Source organism: Podarcis vaucheri (genome assembly GCF_965113315.1).
Source record: "Podarcis vaucheri genome assembly, chromosome: 2".
In the NCBI taxonomy this organism is placed as follows: Eukaryota; Metazoa; Chordata; class Lepidosauria; order Squamata; family Lacertidae; genus Podarcis; species Podarcis vaucheri.
Genome location: NC_138760.1, coordinates 126,054,891 through 126,075,126, shown reverse-complemented (window position 1 = coordinate 126,075,126; position 20,236 = coordinate 126,054,891). Strand labels below are relative to the sequence as shown.

Below are 20,236 nucleotides of genomic sequence, written 5' to 3'. Positions count from 1 at the left end.
AGGTTGTGGATTCACTTCAATCTGGAGCAGGATTGGGTGGTTCCTGCCAACCAATCATACTGCTGCATTGTTCTAGGACCAATCAGACTGCTGCATTCTGAATCCTATTGTTCTAGGACTAATCAGACTGCTGCAATTTGGATCCTATTGTTCTCAGTACATAACACCCCTCCCCTCTAAGTTCCAGTCCTGCCCGGGAGGTCGCATTCATAGTCCTCAAGGTATGCCGGCGGCCTACGTGTGCGTTGCGGCCTGGGGTGTTCCCTGGTCCGGGCTCCAGGTTCTGGCTCGTGTTCCAAGGATGCTGGCTGTGATGGGGTTGTTTGGTCTGGCGCAACAGGCTCGCTCAGTCGTGGTTCTGGTTCTGGTGTCCTTTCGGCCTCACGGGTCCTCTCTGTATTTACTGATTCTGCCTCTCCTGCTGGCCCCTCCTGCTCTATGGGCCTCACTGCCCCGCTGTTCCCTTGGGACTCCTCTGACCTGTCCTCCTCCTGGGTTTCTCCCGGGAATCGTCGCCGTATCTGGTCGCAGTGGCGGCGCCAGCATTGCCCCCCATCCGTTAGCACCTCGTACGACACTGGGCCAGTGACCCTGGTGACCGTGGCGGGTACCCATGCTGGGCCTGCCCCAAAATTCTTTGCATACACTGGGTCCTGGGCTTCGAAGGTCCGGGGGTTCCTGCCTTCCCCCACCACTACCTCATCCTGAGCTCTATCGGGGTGAAGGCGGTCCAATCTGATTGCAAGGCGCCGACCCATTAGTAGTTCAGCGGGGCTCCGGCCAGTCGTTGAGCTGGGGGTGCTGTGCTGTGCTAGCAGGAATGTGGCAAGGCGGTACTCCCAGTCCCCTTGCGTCATGCGGCGAAGGGTGTCCTTGGTGGTCCGCACCATGCGTTCTGCTTGGCCATTGGTGGCAGGGTGGAATGGCGCCGAACGGATGTGGCGGATGGCGTTCTGTGCTGTGAAGGTTTGGAATTCTCCTGACGTAAATGCAGTCCCGTTGTCTGAGACGAGAGTGTCAGGGAGCCCGTGGGTTGCAAACAGCCTGCGTAGTATCCGGATGGCTGCGGACGTGGAAGTGGACGGTACCAGTGCGACTTCCAGCCATTTGGTGTAGGAGTCCACCACTATGAAGAATGTTTTCCCCTGAAAGGGGCCAGCGAAATCCACATGCAGGCGTGACCATGGTGCTCGGGCGGACTCCCAGGTCTGGACTGGGGCCCTTGGGGGATCTGGGCGGGATTCTTGGCAGGCCTGGCAGTGTTTGACCCAGGCCTCTATCTCTCCGTCGATCCCTGGCCACCACACATAACTCCTGGCAAGGGCCTTCATTCTTACTACCCCTGGGTGTGTCTCATGTAGGGCTGTGAGGACCCTTCTGCGGAGGGGCTGGGGAACAACGACTCTGCTTCCCCATAACAGGCACCCCTTGTGGGCCGACAGTTCATGTTTGCGGGTTGTGTAGCCGGCGAATTCTGGCCCGGGGCTGCTGCTGGGCCATCCCCTCCACACCCAGTCCAGGACCCGGGAGATGACCCTATCCTTCTTGGAATGGTGTGCAACTTCTTGTGCCTGAATGGGGCGGTCGGGAAGCAGCTCCAGGCTCATAACCTCTTGTGGAGGTGCTGGGTCAGGGCCTGTTTCCGGTAGTGGTAGCCTGCTGAGGGCGTCCGCATGGCCCATCGCCTTCCCAGGTCGGTGAATCAGTGCATACTGGTAGCTGGCAAGGAAAATTGACCACCTGAGGACGCGAGGAGACAGCACTTGGGGGGTCTGCTTTTCGGGGGCAAACAAGCCAAGCAACGGCTTGTGGTCAGTCACCACGGTGAAGGGCCGCCCGTACAAGAAATCATGGAATTTTTTTACTCCCTTCACGATTGCCAGACCCTCCTTGTCAATTTGCGAGTAGTTCCGCTCGGTTGCGTTGAGTGTCTGGGAAAAGTACGCCACCGGCACCTCTCTTCCATCCGGGAGTTGGTGCCCCAGGACAGCGCCAATGCCCTAGGGTGAGGCGTCGCATGCTAGCACCACCGGCAGCCTCTCGTCGAAGTGTGCCAAGACAGAGTTTGAGACAAGCAAGTCCTTGACTGCCTGGAATGCGGCCTCCTGGCGCTGGCCCCACACCCAAGGGGCCCGCTTGTCTAGGAGTCTGTGTAGGGGCTCCGCTACCGCCGCCTTGTGGGGAAGGAAGGAATGGTAAAAGTTCAATAGTCCTAAGAAGGCCTGAAGTTCAGTCTTGCTCTTGGGCGCTGGGGCATCACAAATAGCCCGTACCTTGTCCCCAGTCGGGTGGACCCCTTCTGCGTCCACCATAAATCCCAGAAAGTCCACCTGAGGCACTCCTAGTAGACATTTTTCCCGCTTCACCTTGAGACCCGCCGTCTGGAAACGGTGTAGAACAGTGCGGAGGCGGTCCTCAAACTCCTCTGGTGTGGGCCCAGCAATCAACACATCATCGAAGAAGGGGGTGACACCAGGAATCCCTTTAAGGAGAGAGTCCATTAGATTCTGGAATATGCCTGGTGCCACGCTGACCCCGAATTGCAGCCGCTTTACCCTGAACGCTCCTCTGTGCGTCACAATCGTCTGTGCCTCTGCTGTGGCCTCATCTACTGGCAGCTGTTGATATGCTTGGGCCAAGTCCAGCTTGCCAAAAATTTTCGACCCAGCCAGGGTGGCAAGGACATGGCTGACCACTGGCACTGGGTATGCGTGGGCCGTGAGGGCCTTGTTTATGGTACATTTGTAGTCTGCGCAGATGCGGACCGAACCATTAGGCTTGACGGGTGTAACGATTGGAGTTTCCCAGGGGGCATTAGGCACCGGCTCCAGCACTCCTTGCTCCACGAGTCGGTCCAATTCCTCGTCTATACGGGGTTTCAAGGCGAACGGGACCCGGCGGGCCTTGAGCCTGACCGGTCGTACTGCGGGGTCAAGCTGTAGCGCAATGGGGGGCCCCGTATACTGTCCCAATTTCCCATCGAAAACGCCTGGAAATTCCTTGCATATGGCGTCCACGTCCACTTGTAAGCTAGTGTGGTTCACCCCGGTGACAGCTAGCCCCAGTGGTCCAAACCATGCCAATCCCAGTAAGCTAATGTAGGGGCCCTTGACCACAAGCAAGTCCAGTTGCCGCGTCCGCCCTCGGTATTGCACCCTGAAGGTCCCCACCCCCATTGTGGGGACCTTACGTTTCTGGAAGTCCCGTAGGGTGAATGGGGCCGGCCTGAGTTTGGGACCCCCAGTAGGACACAGTCCCCTTAAGGTCTTTGCCGAGATTATGGATAGAGTTGAACCCGTGTCAAGCTCCATGCGGCATGGGGCCCCCTCTATCTGTACCTCTACATAAATTTTCTCTACGTTGGGGTGGGGCAACTGGTATACCTGGCAGTCCGTGAGCTCCGTCGAGTTGCCTTGGTGCGTTGGGCCCCGGGACCTGGGGCTCTTGGGTTGGTCATCTGATGCCTGGTGTCGGGTGGGCCGAGCCCGACACACCCGGGCGATGTGTCCCGATTTTCTGCACTGCCTGCACTCTGCGTTGCGGAAACGGCAGGTCCTCCTCTCGTGACTCTCCCCGCAGCTTGCGCAGTTTCCTCCTTCTCGCCGAGGCAGCTGTGGTCTGTGCGCTGCTTGAGTGCGCTGCTGTACTCGGTGCACCTCCTCCCTGTCGGATCCTGAGTCGTCAGTGAGGTCTTCGTGGTGGACCCTCGGTTGGGATGGCAGGCTCGGCCGTGCCTCTTGCGTCGACCTCTCGGCAGCTTCCGTTGCCAGGGCCTCCTCCAGAGCGACCTGGAACGTTAGGTCCTTCTTAGTGTAGAGGCGTCGTTGCAGCTTCTCATCCTTCAGGCCACCGACGAGGCGGTCACGAAGCATGTTCTCCAGCTCTGAGAAGTTGCAGAACCGGGCGGCTTGGCGGAGAGAGGTCACAAACCCAGTTATGGTTTCCCCAGGGGCTTGTCGCTTTGCGTAGAAGGCATTTCGACGAGCCACCACTGAGGGCTGCGGCGAAAAGTGCCCCTTCAGCTGTTCCATTATTGTTTTGTATGGAACAGTAGCAACATCTTCAGGCGCAAGGAGAGCCCGGGCGATTTCAAACGTCTCCTCTCCGCAGACGCTGAAGAATATCGCCCTCTTCTTGGCGTCTTCTTCGTCGGTGACCCCTTTGGCTTCTAGGAGGAAGGTGAAACGGGAGGCGTATGCTTCCCAGTCTCCAGATGCTGGGTTGAATGGCGAGAAGCTGCTGTTGGCTGCCATTCTGAGTTCCTTGTGTCCCGGAGCTGAAGCCTGGATACACGGTGCGAGGCAGCGGTGCGGCAGGTGGCGGTGCTGCGGTGCTGTGTGTGGCAGTCAGCTCAGCGGGATCCCACCTTCGTCGTCAGTGAAATATACTCAGAGTCGCAAAGTGATTTCATGCTCTTTATTCAGCTCATAGTGGTGAGGAGGAATGAATGAAAGTCCCCTCACAGTATCTGCTTTATATACATTATTTACACAATGGGTTGCACATGATTGGCTAATTCCGGAATTCTACTGTAAGCCAATCAGGTTGTGGATTCACTTCAATCTGGAGCAGGATTGGGTGGTTCCTGCCAACCAATCATACTGCTGCATTGTTCTAGGACCAATCAGACTGCTGCATTCTGAATCCTATTGTTCTAGGACTAATCAGACTGCTGCAATTTGGATCCTATTGTTCTCAGTACATAACAGCTTGGGACCGGTTTACCTGCGGGATTGCCTTAGCCATATGAATTATGAGATGGTGTGGGGGGGGAATCCTCTGTCCACTTTTTTCATGTCATGTGCAGGGCCTTGCAGTGCCAGGCAGAGGCCTGGGTCAGGTAGATAATGTGCCCCCCCTTTTTACCCTGGGGATAAATAAGTATATAAATAATTTTCACTAAAGTTATGCTGACAAATAATTTTATTTCAAGGCTTGAACCGTATCTGCATATAAAGACAAAATGGAAAATATAGATATACAATTGTGAATATGCTGACTGAGGCCCCCTTTGGAATCGGAGGCCTGGGCCATGTGTTGCACTTATGTGTGTTTTTTGTTTTGGGAGAGAGAGATTAAACACACACACATTATTATTATTTATCAGTTTTTATTAAATTTGTATTCTGCCCTTCATCTGAAGATCACAGGGAGGTTCGCAACCTAAAAATACAAAATACAAAACAAAACACACGATCCCAGCAAAGGAGGAAACGGATGCAAAAATTTATGAAATATGCAGAAATGGCAAAACTTACCAGAAGAATATGAAATCAAGATAGCAAACTTTTTTAAGGAACCGCAGAAAGAGGGGGAAGGAAGTCAAGGTTTGAAATATTAAAAGGACTGTAAAATTAGTGAAATGTATAAACCTGAAAAGCATAAATAAAATACATAGAAATACAAAAATGAGAACACAAAATACATAATAAAACAAAAACAAACCAATAATCCTCCCTCCCACAAACACATTTAAAAGCCCATATATTGTTTACTTAGCCAAAGGCCAGGGAGAAATGGAACATTTCCACCTGGTGCTTAAAGATATATTATGAAGGCACCAGGTGAGCCTCCCTGGGGAGAGCATTACTCAAATGGGGAGCCACTGCAAAAAAGGCCCCGTTCTCATGTTGCTACCCTCCAGACTTCACACGAAGCAGGGCTTCAGGTGATGATCACAGAGTCTGGATCGTACTGGGAGAGGCGGTCCTTGAGGTATTGCGGTCCTGAGCTGTTTTAAGGCTTTGTAGGTCAAAACCAGCACTTTGATTTGGGACTGGAAATTACGTAATTGGCAGCCAGTGCAGTCAGACCAGGATCAGTGTGATAGGCATACACACATGCACACATTTTACCACCCATTCACCCAGTCTGAAGAGGTCCTTTCGGAGCTCTTTGCAACCTCTGTTTGTTTTGGAAGCATAGAATCATGTAGAATCGTGGAGCGGGAAGGGATCCCTGGTTTCATCAAGCCCAACGCAGGGATCTTTTTGGCCAACATGGGGCTCAAACCCCCACGACGCTGAGATTAAAAGCCTCATGCTCTGCCGACTGAGCTGACCCCAAACGATTTATTGCCATCAGCAAACTTGGGCCACCTCACTGCACATTCCTAACTCTTACTTTGTTTTTTTATTTGCAAGTGAAGAATCGCAGGTCTCAATACTGACCCTGGCTTGGTGGACTCGACTTTCCATACCCCCCCATTGGGGGAGAACAAATAATGTATCATAGAATGGGAATGGGACCCCAACGGTCATCTAGTCCAACCCCCTGCAATGCAGGAATCGTTTGCCCAACATGGGACTCGAACCCAGAACCCTGAGATGAAGAATCTCATGCTTTACCAACCGAGTTATCCCATCCATTTATTCCTAGTCTCTAATGTGTGTGTGTTAATCCCCCCCCCCAATTAAAAACCATGCAGCAATTCTTTTGGGAATTATAGGGATAGAACTACCTAAACAGTATAGAAACTTATTCATGTATGCTACTACAGTGGGAAGGATGTTACTTGCCTGAAAATGGAATGAAGCAGAAGTCCCAGCAAAGGAAGAATGGATCCAAAACTTACGGAATATGCAGAAATGGCTAAACTTACTGGAAGAATAAGAAAAATCAAGATGACAAACATTTTATAAAAGAATGGAAATGGTTTATTGAATATTTACAGATAAATTGTAAAACAGGTAAGAACATTGGCACGATTATTGTAATGGCCTGCAGTTTTGTAAGAGTATATATTTAAAGTGGATGAATAAATGAGCAAATTAAGTTGATTTGGATATGCAGAAGATATTAAGAATAAATTTAAGCAACCGCGGAAAGAGGGGGGGGGGAGTCAAGTTTCGAAATGTTAAGATGATTGTGAAATGTATAAACTTGAAAATAATTTTTTTTGGGAAGAGTCTCATGCTTTACCAACCGAGCTTTACCAAATCGATTGTCCATTTATTCCTAGTCTCCTGTGTGTGCGCGTAAAAAATAAAAATAAGAATCCAATTAAGATCCATGCAGCACGCTAGTCCGGAGAGTTACAGCTTGCTGCAACAAGCAGAAAAAAAGGGATCCAGCGGTGCGTCAGAGCTCTCCGCAATTTCCAAGCTTTCCAGGCGCGGGAAGCAGCGCGCAGGCGGCCATAGGATTGCAGAAGGCAGCGATCTTCCTCCCCGGTCCTCAGAGGGTTAACTGGAGGCCGGTTCCTAGAGAGGAGCGAAATCTGGGGAGCTGGAGGGGGGAGGGCAAAAGCCTCCCTAGCCAAGGCCCCTCCCCATCCTGCCTTGCAGATCGGGGAAGCTGGAGAGGAGATCCCGTGGAGAGCAGAGGGGGCTTTGCGGCGAGGCTGCGCCCTGATCCTGCATAAGGAGGACCTTAAATCGGGGTAGCAGGGAAATCTGGTGAGTCTCTCTCCTCTTGCATTTGGTGAAGGGTGGCCTTGGGGTGTCACTGCTATTTATTATTATGATTGTTCTGTTATGCATGTTTGTGTTTTCACGTTGCAGAATTGCAGAATTGCCCCGTGTTCTTTGGATGAAGGGCGGTGTGAAAATCTGAATAAAAATAATAATAATGATCAGTGTTTTTTTCTTTAAAAAAAAGGTTAAGGGGGTACTCTCATTTTGACTCAAGAAAACCACCATTTTATAGCTCAAATAAATACAGTAAATGGACAAAAGTACATAAATTCACAAAATGTTTAGGCATAGCTATCAACGTTCCCCAATTTTTAAGGGAAATTCCCTTATTCCGAATAGGATTCCTCGCAAGAAAAGGGAAAAGTTGACAGCTATGTGTTTAGGGGTATACGTACCCCTGTGTCCACCCCCCCCCAGGAGAAGCAATAATAATAATAATAATAATAATAATAATAATAATAATAATAATTTATTTGTACCCCGCCCATATGGCTGGGCTTCCCCAGCCACTCTGGGCGGCTTCCAAAAGAATATTAAAATACATCAAACATTAAAAGCTTCCCTAAACAGGGCTGCCTTCAGATGTCTTCTAAAAGCCTGGTAGTTGTTTTTCTCTTTGACATCTGATGGGAGGGCGTTCCACAGGGCGGGTGTCACTACCGAGAAGGCCCTCTGCCTGGTTCCCTGTAACTTGGCTTCTTGCAGTAAGGGAACCGCCAGAAGGCCCTCGGCGCTGGACCTCAGTGTCCGGGCAGAATGATGGGGGTGGAGACGCTCCTTCAGATATACTGGACTGAGGCCTTTTAGGGCTTTAAAGGTCAGCACCAACACTTTCAGTTGTGCTTGGAAACGTACTGGGAGCCAATGTAGGTCTTTCAAGACCGGTGTTATGTGGTCTCTGCGGCCGCTCCCAGTCACCAGTCTAGCTGCCGCGTTCTGGATTAGTTGTAGTTTCCGGGTCACCTTCAAAGGTAGCCCCACATAGAGCGCATTGCAGTAGTCCAAGCGGGAGATAACTAGAGCATGCACCACTCTGGCAAGACAGTTCGCAGGCAGGTAGGGTCTCAGCCTGCGTACCAGATGGAGCTGGCAGACAGCCGCCCTGGACACAGATTTGACCTGTGCCTCCATGGACAGCTGTGAGTTCAAAATGACTCCCAGGCTGCGCACCTGGTCCTTCAGGGGCACAGTTACCCCATTCAGGACCAGAGAATCCTCCACACCTGCCCGCCTCCTGTCCCCCAAAAACAGTACTTCTGTCTTGTCAGAACCTCAATCTGTTAGCCGCCATCCATCCTCCAACCGCCTCCAGACACTCACACAGGACCTTCACCGCCTTCACTGGTTCTAATTTGAAAGAGAGGTAGAGCTGGGTATCATCCGCATACTGATGAACACCCAGCCCAAATCCCCTGATGATCTCTCCCAGCGGCTGCATGTGGATGTTGAAAAGATGGAGCAAGCTTGTTTTCTTCTGTTCCAGAGGGTAGGACTCAAACCCATGGCTTCAAGTTACAAGCAAGGAGATTCCGAACAAGCATTCTGACAGTCAGGGCTGTTCGACAGTGGAACGGCCACCCTCGGGAGGTGGTGGACTTTCCCTCCTTGGAGGTTTAGATGGCCAACTGTCAGGGATGCTTTAGCTGAGATTCTTGCATTGCAGGGGGTTGGACTAGATGACCCTGGGACCCCTTCCCACTCTTAAGATTCTATGAGGCACTGGGGAGAAAAGACAAGCAGACATTCGTCACCACCACCATATATTTCTAATACCCCACTCATCTGGCTGCGTTGCCCCTGCCACTACAACAGAAATACTGTACAGGAAAAACAGCAGCAGCAACAACATCATCAAACATTAAAAGCTTCCATGGGGAGCCTGCTTAGAATCGTAGAACGGCAGGCATTGAAAGGGACCCCAAGAGCCATCTAGTCCAGCCCCCTGCAATGCAGGAATCTTTCACCAAACATGGGGTTCAAACCCACAACCCTGAGATTAAGAGTCTCCTGCTCTACCGACTGAGCTAGAGTACACTGGCAGAAAACAATGACTTTATCTACATAAATACAATACAGTGGTATCTCTTTTTGCGAACGGGATCCATTCCGGAAGCCCGTTCGCAACATGAAAAGAGTGCAACCCGCAGCGGCGCATCTGCACAGGCGCGGGTTTCGATCCACCGCTTCTGCCTGTGACGTCATTTTGCGCTTCTGCGCATGCGCGAGTGGCGAAACCTGGAAGTAACTCTTTCCAGTACTTCCGGGTCGCTGTGGGACGTAACCTGAAAGAACGTAACATGAAGCAGACATAACATCAGGTATGACTGTATATAGTTCTGTAATGTATATGGTTTACAGTGGTACCTCGGGTTAAGAACTTAATTTTTTCCAGATGTCTGTTCTTAACCCGAGGTACCACTTTAGCTAATGAGGCCTCCCGCTGCCGCTCGATTTCTGTTCTCATCCTGAAGCAAAGTTCTTAACCCAAGGTACTATTTCTGGGTTAGCAGAGTCTGTAACCTGAAGTGTCTGTAACCTGAGGTACCACTGTATTTTGTTATTGCTGTTCTCCTTGGCCTTTTAAAATTTTTTTTAAGGTATCCTTTTTAATTTCCCCTTTACTTTTTATTTATCTTATTTATCTCCCTGCAATCGATAAAATGAAATATTTTCAAAATGTTCTTATTCCTAGGTATCTTTCTCGGCTGTGAAGGTCTCCGGGTCCTCGCTTCTTTGGCCAGCTTTTTCCTTAAGAGGGCATCTGACCGAGTAGGGAAAGGGACACTTTTTCAGCCATGTCGGAGGCTCCATCAGATCATGCGGTGAAGGTGGAAGAGGCAGCATTGGCTGGCCCAGTGGCAGGGAGAGGCTACCATGCCATTCAAGCCACAGGCAGCAAAGGATGCTGGGAAAACACCCGGCAAAAGGTCCTGGGCGAGGAGGACCCACTCAGCTCGGATGCTCAGCGCCAGCGTTTCAGGCACTTTCGCTACCAGGAGGCCAAGGAACCCAGAAAAGTTTGCAGCCGACTCCACCATCTCTGTTGTCAGTGGCTGAAGCCAGAGCAATACACGAAAGCTCAGATCCTGGATTTAGTGATCCTGGAGCAGTTCCTGGCTGTCCTCCCCCCGGAGATGGAGAACTGGGTCAGGGAATGTGGAGCGGAGACCAGTTCCCAGGCGGTGGCCCTGGCCGAAGGTTTCCTCCTGAGTCAGGCAGAGGAGAAGAAGCAGGAAGAGCAGCAGGTGAGAGAGTTTCATAGTTTTGTGCTGATGGCTGTATTTTCATAAAATAAACAAAAACATTTTTATTGTTTTGGATATTAGAGGCTGCAGCAAAAATAACGTATTTGTTAAACTTTAACTGCTATATTACAACCGGTCATTCCGTTATCCCTTTTCTTCTATTGTTTAGGTATTTAGAATATAAATGTTTAAAAATCCCATATCTATCTATCATCTATCTATCTATCCATCCATCTATCTATCTATCTATCTATCTATCTATCTATCTATCTATCATCTATCTATCATCTATCATCCATCTATCTATCTATCTATCTATCTATCATCTATCTATCTTTACCCAGGTATTCAGTGTCTGAAGAAGTTTTATTGAGTGACATGTTACATTAGGGCATCTCCTAACATGTACCGTATTTTTTGCCCTATAGGACCTAGTTTTTTTGGGGGGGGGATAAAGAAAAAAAATTATCCCCCCCCAGCCGCGGCTTCAGCGCGCCCCGCGCTCCGGGCAGCAGCCTGCTATCCGCAGCGTGGGGAGCCCTGCGGGAACTCCCGCGAGCTCCCCAGGCTTGCTGATAGCTTCCTGAAGCCTGGAGAGCAAGAGGGGTTGGTGCGCACCGACCCCTCTCGCTCTCCAAGCTTCAGCGAAAGCCTGCATTCGCCCCATAGGACGCACACACATTTCCCCTTCATTTTTGGAGGGGAAAGGTGCGTCCTGTAGGGCGAAAAATATGGTATTCCATGTATATCCTTTTTCTCATCCATTTCTCTCTTTACTCCCAGAATCTGGTGAGAGACAGTTTCATCCTGATAACCCAGAGATTTCGAATAATATTGCAAAACCCTGCCAGTTGGCCCACTTTCCCTACAAATCCTCTTCAGAGGTGACATTCCACTCCGGACCTAGGGCGTTTCTCTCTCTGTCTGTCTGTCTGTCTGTCTGTCTGTCTTTAATCCCTGTTTTCCTTACAGGGCCTGTTTGAAGCAGTGGCCACTGATGTTCCTGAGGCAAAGGAGGCTCCACCGATGCTGGAAAGATCATATTTTTGTGCTGGAGCTCCTTCTCAGCATACAGATCAAGTAAGAGGAGGCATAGGATCATAGAGTTGGAAGGGGACCTGCAGGTCATCTAGTCGAACCCCCTTGCAATGCAGGAATTGTTGACATGCAGAGGGCCGGGAGGCCAGCTGGCTAGCCCCGGCTGGGCCGCCTCCTTCCAGGGGCCCAGTGCAAAGACCATCACCTCTGCTCTGACGTAAATCAGCGACCCGGGCTTCTGAGCCAGGGCACACTATCAGCAGATTGAACAGAGCACACAGAATAGGCATGAGGCTTGTGGAAGCATACTATAACTACGGATTTATTAATCATAAATCAGGACAAAGAAACATGTCGTCTCTCTCGTCGTCTCAGAGAGAGCAGCAAAAGCAAAAGCTACACACACAACGGAAGTTCCCAGCATACTGTGCTGGAATGTAAACAGACGTGTGACATGTAACAATCCCATGTCTGTTCCTTAAGGTGGAATGGAAATGTCAACAGCAATATGCCTTCTCTGTAGTGGCTCACTGTCTGTGAAATGCTCTCCCCAGGGAAATTCGCCTGGCACCTTCCTTAAACACCTTTAGGAACCAGGCAAAAATGTCCCTTTTTAACCAGGACATCCTATAGTCTTTTAAAATGTGGCTCTTTTTTTGGGGGGGGTGTTATTGGGTTGTTTTTAATTTTGATTTTATATATTGTGATCTTTTCTGTGAACTGGCCTGAGACCTCCGGGTTTAGGGTGGTATATAAATTCAAATAATAATAATAATAATAATAATAATACAGCCTTCCCATGTGGGGATAGAACCTGCAACCCTGGCATTATCAGCGCCATGCTCTAGCCAACTAAGCTACCCTGGTTCTTCACAACTCTGTCTCTGGAAACAGTATTAATTAATTAAGTAATTCATATGTTTAATTTTAAAATGTGAGGGGTGAGTGCGTTATTGGTTTATGGTGTTCCTGTTTTGTTCCTGTTTTTATTATGTGTTTTTACCTTTTATTATTATCTTGTGAACCACTGGGTGAAGGGTGGTATAAAAATTAAATAAGTAAAAGGAAATAATAAATTTGTCACCTGCCCTTCACCCTAAGGTCCCAGGGAGGGTGACAGCATCAAGAACAGTGCCAAAAGCAATTTAAAACAGCTTGCAAACATAAAAATGAAGTGGATCCCCTAAAAACACACACTTCAAGTGCCAAAAGCCAGGGTAAAGAGGTGCATCTTCAGCATTTTCTGGGAGCTCTACAATAAAGGTGCCAGATGCATCTCTGTGGGGGAGGGAGTGACACAGGTTAGGGGCTGCCACTAAGAAGGCCCAGTGCCAGAAGCTCAGAAATATAAGCTAATCGCCAAATGGCACCTTAAACCTAAGTTACAGTTGCTACAACTGAATGTCTAGGCTCCTATATTAGTAGTAGTAGTATAGTAGTATTAATTTCATTTCTATACCTCTTTATATTTTGAAAGGAAAAAAAAAAATCTCAAAGCGGTTTACAGCACGTTAATGTTAGGATTCCTGCTCCGTGTTTGCAGTCATGAGATTGTTGTCTATCACATGACAGTGTATGTTTTCATTCCACTGATGGAGACAGGATGTTTTGTGTTACTGTGTTCTGGAAAATGGGTCTATTGTCCTTTGTTTCTTTCTCTTTGCCGTCTGATAAGAAAGAGGAAGGAGCTAAGTCAGAATGCTCCGAGTGTATTATATGCTGCATGCTCTAGTTCTTTCTCGCTTGGACTACTGCAATTCGCTCTACGTCGGGCTACCTTTGAAGGTGACCCAGAAATTGTAATTAATCCAGAATGCGGCAGCGAGACTGGTGACTGGGAGTGGCCACCGAGACCATATAACACTGGTCCTGAAAGACCTACATTGGCTCCCAGTAAGTTTCTGAGCACAATTCAAGGTGTTGGTGCTGAGCTTTAGAGCCCTAAACGGCCTCAGCCCAGTATACCTGAAGGAGCGTCTCCACCCCCATCGTTCAGCCCGGACACTGAGGTCTCTTCCAAGGGCCTTCTGGCGGTTCCCTCACTGCGAGAAGTGAGGTTACAGGGAACCAGGCAGAGGGCCTTCTCGGTGGTGGCACCTGCCCTGTGATACACCCTCCCATCAGATATCAAGGAACTATCCGACTTTTAGCAGACATCTGAAGGCAGCCCTGTTTAGGGAACTTTTTAATGTTTGATGTTTTATTGTGTTTTTAATATTCTGTTGGGAGCTGCCCAGAGTAGCTGGGGTATAAATAAATTGTTGTTGTTGTTATCTGTTGCATTAACTGTGAGCGGGAAATGGTCTCTTTCCTTTCAGGGTCTGGTGACGCTTGAGGAGGTGGCTGTGCGTTTCACTGAGGAGGAGTGGGACCTGCTGGATCTGAGCCAAAGAGCCTTGTACAAGGAAGTCATGGAGGAGAATGGTGGCATTGTGGCCTTTTTGGGTAAGGCCCCTTGCCCCCTGCACTTGCCCTTGGTTTGGGGATGATAAGACCCTTGTGAAGCTTTTCCTTTTAATAGATTACAAGGCAGGGAAGGTTGGCTGTTCCTTTTCTTCCTAACTATCAAGATGTGTTTTCCCCCTGGTGGTCTCATCTGAGAATAAGATATTTTCTGCCTATTTTCTGCAAGTGCTATGATATGATAACTAGTGGAAGTCCATGAAGTCCATTAAAAAATTTTATGAGCTATTTTTAAAAGAAATTTGCCAAAGTCTACACCTTTGACACGGGTTGCGGGACATTAAGGCACTTTCTGAAGGGGAGCTGTTTCCGACGGCCGAAGCCCCGACGTATGGCAACCCTATTTGCCTCAAGGCATGTTTTCTGGCAGCTTATCTAATGTATTCCTTTATTTGAACACATACCAGTCAGAGGGCCTTCTCGGTAGTGGCACCCACCCTATGGAACGCCCTCCCATCAGATGTCAAGGAAATAAACAACCATCTGACTTTTAGAAGACATCTGAAGGCAGCACCGCTTAGGGAAGTTTTTAATGTTTGATGTTTTATTTTGTTTTTAATATTTTGTTGGGAGGCGCCCAGAATGGCTGGGGAAACCCAGCCAGATGGGCGGGGTATAAATAAATTATCATCATCATCATCATCTCTTCTCAAATCCAAATTTCCTTCCTCTTGAGGAATCCAGTTTGTTTTATCCCTTAGAATGCTAAGCAGTAGGATGACCACCCCCTCTACATTTCTCTCAAAAAAAGAGACAAAAGGAGGAAATGTGTTCTCTGCACCCGGAACATAGCATATTTATTATTATTATTATTATTATTATTATTATTATTATTATTATTATTATTATTATTAATATTACGTTCTGTTGGGAGCCGCCCAGAGTGGCTGCGGAAACCCAGCCAGATGAGTGGGGTATAAATAAATTATTATTATTATTATTATTATTATTATTATTATTGAAATAGTGGGGTGCTATATTGGGAAATGCTTCAGGTTGTTATTTAATTCAATTCTATAGTCGATTACTTCTCGTTTCAGGGATTTTGACAGCAATTCTTTTGTTTTGTTTTGTGTAATTTCTTGGTTCCGTGACTGTCTTTTTTTCTCTGGTGGGGGGGGAGGCAACCATCTTAATCGTGCCTGGTATAGCAATTTTTTCTCCTTTCCCCTATTTCCCACAACAGCAATCAATTCTTAGTTAGCGTACTTCTTCAATTTCAGGCTTTACATGTTGTCTCTCTTCTTCTCAGGAGACGAAAGAGCCAGGTGTAAAGAGAAGGAACAGCAGGGGAGAAAACCAGTAGGAAAACCGGAGACGAGGAGGGAGAAATCTTCTTCCTCCCAAAGGGGCGACGTTGCTGAAATCCCAGTGGGAGAGGAAATGGAGGATGGAAAACAGAGCGGCCAGTGCTCTTTGTGCGAGGACAATTTCATCTGCACGGCAAGCAGCGCAGGGGGAAAGCTCTTCGAATGCATGAATTGCAGCAAGAGCTTTTCCAAAAGTTCCTACCTTCGGAAACACCTCCGTATCCACACAGGGCAGAAGCCGTACAAATGCGCCGAGTGCGGAAAGAGCTTCAGTCAGAGGACAGACCTCAAGAGACACCAGTGGATCCACAAGGTGGAGAAGCCGTATAAATGTCTCGAGTGCGAAAAAAGCTTCACCCAGAAGAGGAGCCTCAGCACACATCAGATGAATCACAGAGGGGAGAAACCGTTTAAATGCCCCGAGTGCGGGAAAAACTTTGCTCAGAAAAATTACCTCACGATCCACCAGCTGACTCACAGGGAGGAGAAGCCGTATAGGTGCTTGGAGTGCGGAAAGAGCTTTGGCCAGCTCAAAGATCTCAACAGACACAGAAGGGTTCATTTTGGGGAGAAGCCGTATAAATGCCTGGCGTGTGGCCAGGGCTTTTGGTACGAAGGCCACCTTAAAAATCACCTCCGGATTCACACCGGGGAGAAACCGTATACCTGTTTGGAGTGCGGGAAGAGCTTTATTCGGAAAACGGACCTCAACAGGCATCAGAGGAGTCACACCGGGGCAAAGCCGTATCAATGTTTGGAGTGCGGGAAAAACTTCACAGAGAAGAAGAACCTCAGTTTACATCAGATGAAGCACAGAGGGCAGAAACCATTTAAATGCCCCAAGTGCGGGAAAAGCTTTACTCAGAAAAATTACCTCACCGTGCATCAACTGACTCACAGGGGGGAGACGCCATATAAATGCTTGGAGTGCGGCAAGAGCTTCACCAGGAACACTAGCCTTAGCTGTCATCAGAGAATCCACACCGGGGAGAAGCCGTACGAATGCCTGGAGTGCGGAAAGAGATTTTCTTGGAGGAAAAGCCTAAGTTGTCATCAGACCATCCACACGGGAGAAACTGTCGAAATGTCAAGAGAGCTTTACTCGGAACAGAAACACGGCCACGTCTCAAATCAACTGCAGATGGCGAAACCCTATCAATACCCAGATTGTTCCATGAGCTGCGAAGAAGCTGGAGAAGAAAAAATGTCCGTCTCAATTTTTCTATGCCAATGATCTGGAATCTCTTCTATGGTTTTTGTCCAGTTACGTAACAAAAGCCGCAAGATGGAGTCACCCCCGCCATACCCACCTAGAGTCCTTTTTGCCAGGCGCCTGGAGGAAACTTCTTTTGCTCCTGGAGGAAACATCTTTTGCTCTTTGCCTTGGTGCCAAAGGGTCATGCCACTCAGGGCGACTCATAAGCCCACCCTGTTTTGCAAATTTCCTTCCCCTTGTGCCCAGAGTTCCAGGGCTAAAAGTAGGACCCTTCCCCTGTGAAATTTGTCATCCCTTTCAACATCCCTCTGCCGTCTCGCACTGCAAGGTTATTCCTTGCATGTTTTGGAACTTCTCACAAAGTCTGTATGGTGCAAACGTTCCCAAACTTATTTGGCCTACTGCCCCCTTTCCAGAAAAAAATATATTACTCAGTGCCCCCTGGAAATCTACCTTCTTTAAGCAAACAAACAGAAAGATGCAGTGGCAAATTTCTGCTCTTTTAGATATCTGTATTTCTATCTACATGGGATGCGGACGGCGCTGTGGGTTAAACCACAGAGCCTAGGACTTGCTGATCAGAAGGTCGGCGGTTCGAATCCCTGCGATGGGGTGAGCTCCCGTTGCTCAGACCCTGCTCCTGCCAACCTAGCAGTTCGAAAGCACATCAAAAGTGCAGGTAGATAAATAGGTACCTCTCTGGTGGGAAGGTAAACAGCGTTTCCGTGTGCTCCTCTGGTTTGCCAGAAGCGGCTTAGTCATGCTGGCCACATGACACGGAAAACTGTCTGTGGACAATCGTCGGCTCCCTCGGCCAGTAAAGTGAGATGAGCGCCGCAACCCCAGAGTCGGCCACGACTGGACCTAATGGTCAGGGGTCCCTTTACCTTTATTTCTATCTACATATTGCTGGCAGTAAGCATTGCTACACAACAGATGAAATGTACAGTTCTTCAAAATGTTCTTCTTTCTTTACGCTTCCACTGCCCCCTTATTTTTATTAAATCCCCCCTGGTTACACACAAGGCCCTGGATTGTTCCAGCACCCCCGGAGAGGGGGCGGCATAACCCACTTTGGGAAACAGTGATCTAGTGCGAAGTGACTTATTTCTTTTTGTCCGTCCCCCCCGCTTTCCCTTTAATAAACCTTTGAAAATTTGCACCTTTGGGGCTGTGTGTATGCTTTGATGTTCGAAGACTAAATTCGTCCGCTGGGATAGCTCATGTCAGGAGAGCATAAAGCTCTTAATCTCTGGGTTGTGGGTTTGAGAGCCCCACGTTGGGCAAAAGATTCCCGCGTTGTAGGGAGCTGCGACTAGGTGACCCTATGCACAACCAATAGTGGGTTTAATTTTGGGGGGAAATTGCTGCACACTTGAAAACATTGGCAGCATTAGGATAAATTCAACAGTGTAAGTAGGTTTTGGTGGATGCAATATTGGAATACTGAATGGTTTAGTTTATATAAAATACGCAGGGATTTATGCTATGTAAAATGAAACATGGAAAGAGAAGGGAAGTCATTGATATTTTAAGGTGGTTTGAATGAATACTCTAAATTGTAAAGCAGAAAGTGTAGTGTGTGTGTGTGTGTGTGTGTGTGTGTGTGTGTGTGTGTGTATAATTTTGAAATACTTTATTGTCACTTGTACAACTTGTATACAGTGAGATTACATGAGCACCCCCCAGTCAGCTCTCTTAGTCTTAATTCCCCTCGTTTACTGACACACACACAGCAAACCCGAAAGTCAGTTGCCCTGTTGTTATCTTTTCATTCAGCAGCCTAACAGCCCACGGATCTGCCAATCTCCCATTCCCACCACCCTTCTGAGTTATACCCCTCCCCACCTTCTCTCTATATAGAAGGATCTGGCAACTTCTGTTTCAGTGTATCTGAAGAAGTGTGCATGCACACGAAAGCTTATACCAAGAACTAACTTAGTTGGTCTTTAAGGTGCTACAGGAAGGAATTTTTTTATTTTAGCCCACGGATAGAAACTGACGGCAGGAGATCAAGAAAGTGCTGGCCAGGGTGTGTATTTCATCCAGCGGATTCACGGGACAGCCCATAATATCTTGTGCTGTATTCACCACCTTCTGTAGGCACTTCCTATCAGATGATGTCAAACCAGCGTACCACACCGTGATGCAGTATGAAAGGACACTTTCTATTGTGGACCGGTAGAAGGAGATAATCAAATGTTGATTGACATCGTTCTTCTGCAATACTCTGAAGAGATGGAGTCTCTGTTGGGCTTTCTTAACCACCTGGGTAGTATTTATTTTCCAAGTGTGGTGTAGTGGTTAAGAGCGGTGGACTCGTAATCTGGTGAACCGGGTTTGCTTCCCCGCTCCTCCACATGCAGCTGCTGGGTGACCTTGGGCCAGTCACACTTCTCTGAAGTCTCTCAGCCCCACTCACCTCACAGAGTGTTTGTTGTGGGGGAGGAAGGGAAAGGAGAATGTTAGCCGCTTTGAGACTCCTTAAAGGGAGTGAAAGGCGGGATATCAAATCCAAACTCCAGACTCCTCTTCACTGAGATAAACGCCTAGGAATTTAAAGGAAGATGGTTATATAAAGTAAGGGATTACAGCTGGTAAAGATTAAGTAAAAGAAAAGAAAAGGAACAAATGGATAAAATTAAGGGGAAGGATTTGCTGAAAAAAATTTGGGTATTGGAATGCAGAAAGGGGAGGTATGGGGAAGTTGATGAAGTAAGTTTAAGGAAAAAAAGGAGTTGAAATTATATGTGTTTGTTTGTTTTTGTATGTGTAAGGTGTTTTGTGTGTATTGTATGTGTTTTTATAATCTGTGAAAATTTAATAAATATTTATTTTTAAAAAAAGGAATTTAAAGGAAGAGACTCTCTCCACACAGCCCTCCCCGATGTACAGTGGGGCTAGTTCTCCTCTGTTCCTCCAAAAGTCCATCTCCTTTGTCTTACTGACATCTGCAAACTTAATAATGTTTATATGGGTGTGGGTGTGTGCGTGCACACACACACACACACACAAATAATGGGTTAAATCCAGCAAATTTAATATACAATACAAAATTAATATACAAAATTTAATATACAAACAAGACAAGATCGCATGACACACAAATATATTTTTCTTAAGGCTTTATTTCTGTATTGCTGGGGGTTGGACTGGATGACCCTCGGGTCCCTTTTCCTACTTTACAATCCTATGATTCTATTTTTTCTGGAATGCTGTCGAGGGTCGCCCAGAAACGCCTCGCGGGACAGACCTCCCTGCCCTAGACGAAACTGGTCCGATCGGGTCAACCTCGCAGGGTTGTTGCTTTGCTACGGAGCCAGCATGCAAGCCGGCCGGGACAGCCCTCCTTTTCAGAGGAAGCCACGGTCGGCCAACCCGGCCGGCAGCGGACCTTCCAAAGCGCAATTGTTTGCCAGGGTCGATTCCCTGCGCGCGGATTTCGCGCTCCTGCTGCTGCTGCTGCTCCTCCAGCCATGCAAGGGTGAAAACGATGCCGATGCAAGAGAGGGCGGATTCCTAGAGAGGAAGGACATATTTTTTGGGGGA

General features: G+C 48.2%; 2 protein-coding genes across 2 annotated transcripts in view; both read left to right on the top strand.

Annotated features, from left to right (window-relative positions):
- LOC309525047 (uncharacterized protein) overlaps positions 1-20,236 on the top strand; it is a 274,308-nt gene that overhangs the window by 188,439 nt on the left and 65,633 nt on the right. The gene's annotated exons all lie outside the window — the stretch shown is intronic.
- LOC309524756 (uncharacterized protein) lies at positions 7,194-17,093 on the top strand. The gene is made up of 5 exons (XM_082209749.1): positions 7,194-7,397; positions 10,108-10,660; positions 11,633-11,740; positions 14,017-14,143; positions 15,414-17,093. The coding sequence occupies exons 2-5, from the start codon at positions 10,211-10,213 to the stop codon at positions 16,703-16,705; spliced, it is 1,977 nt and encodes a 658-aa protein (XP_082065875.1). The 5' UTR covers positions 7,194-7,397; positions 10,108-10,210; the 3' UTR covers positions 16,706-17,093.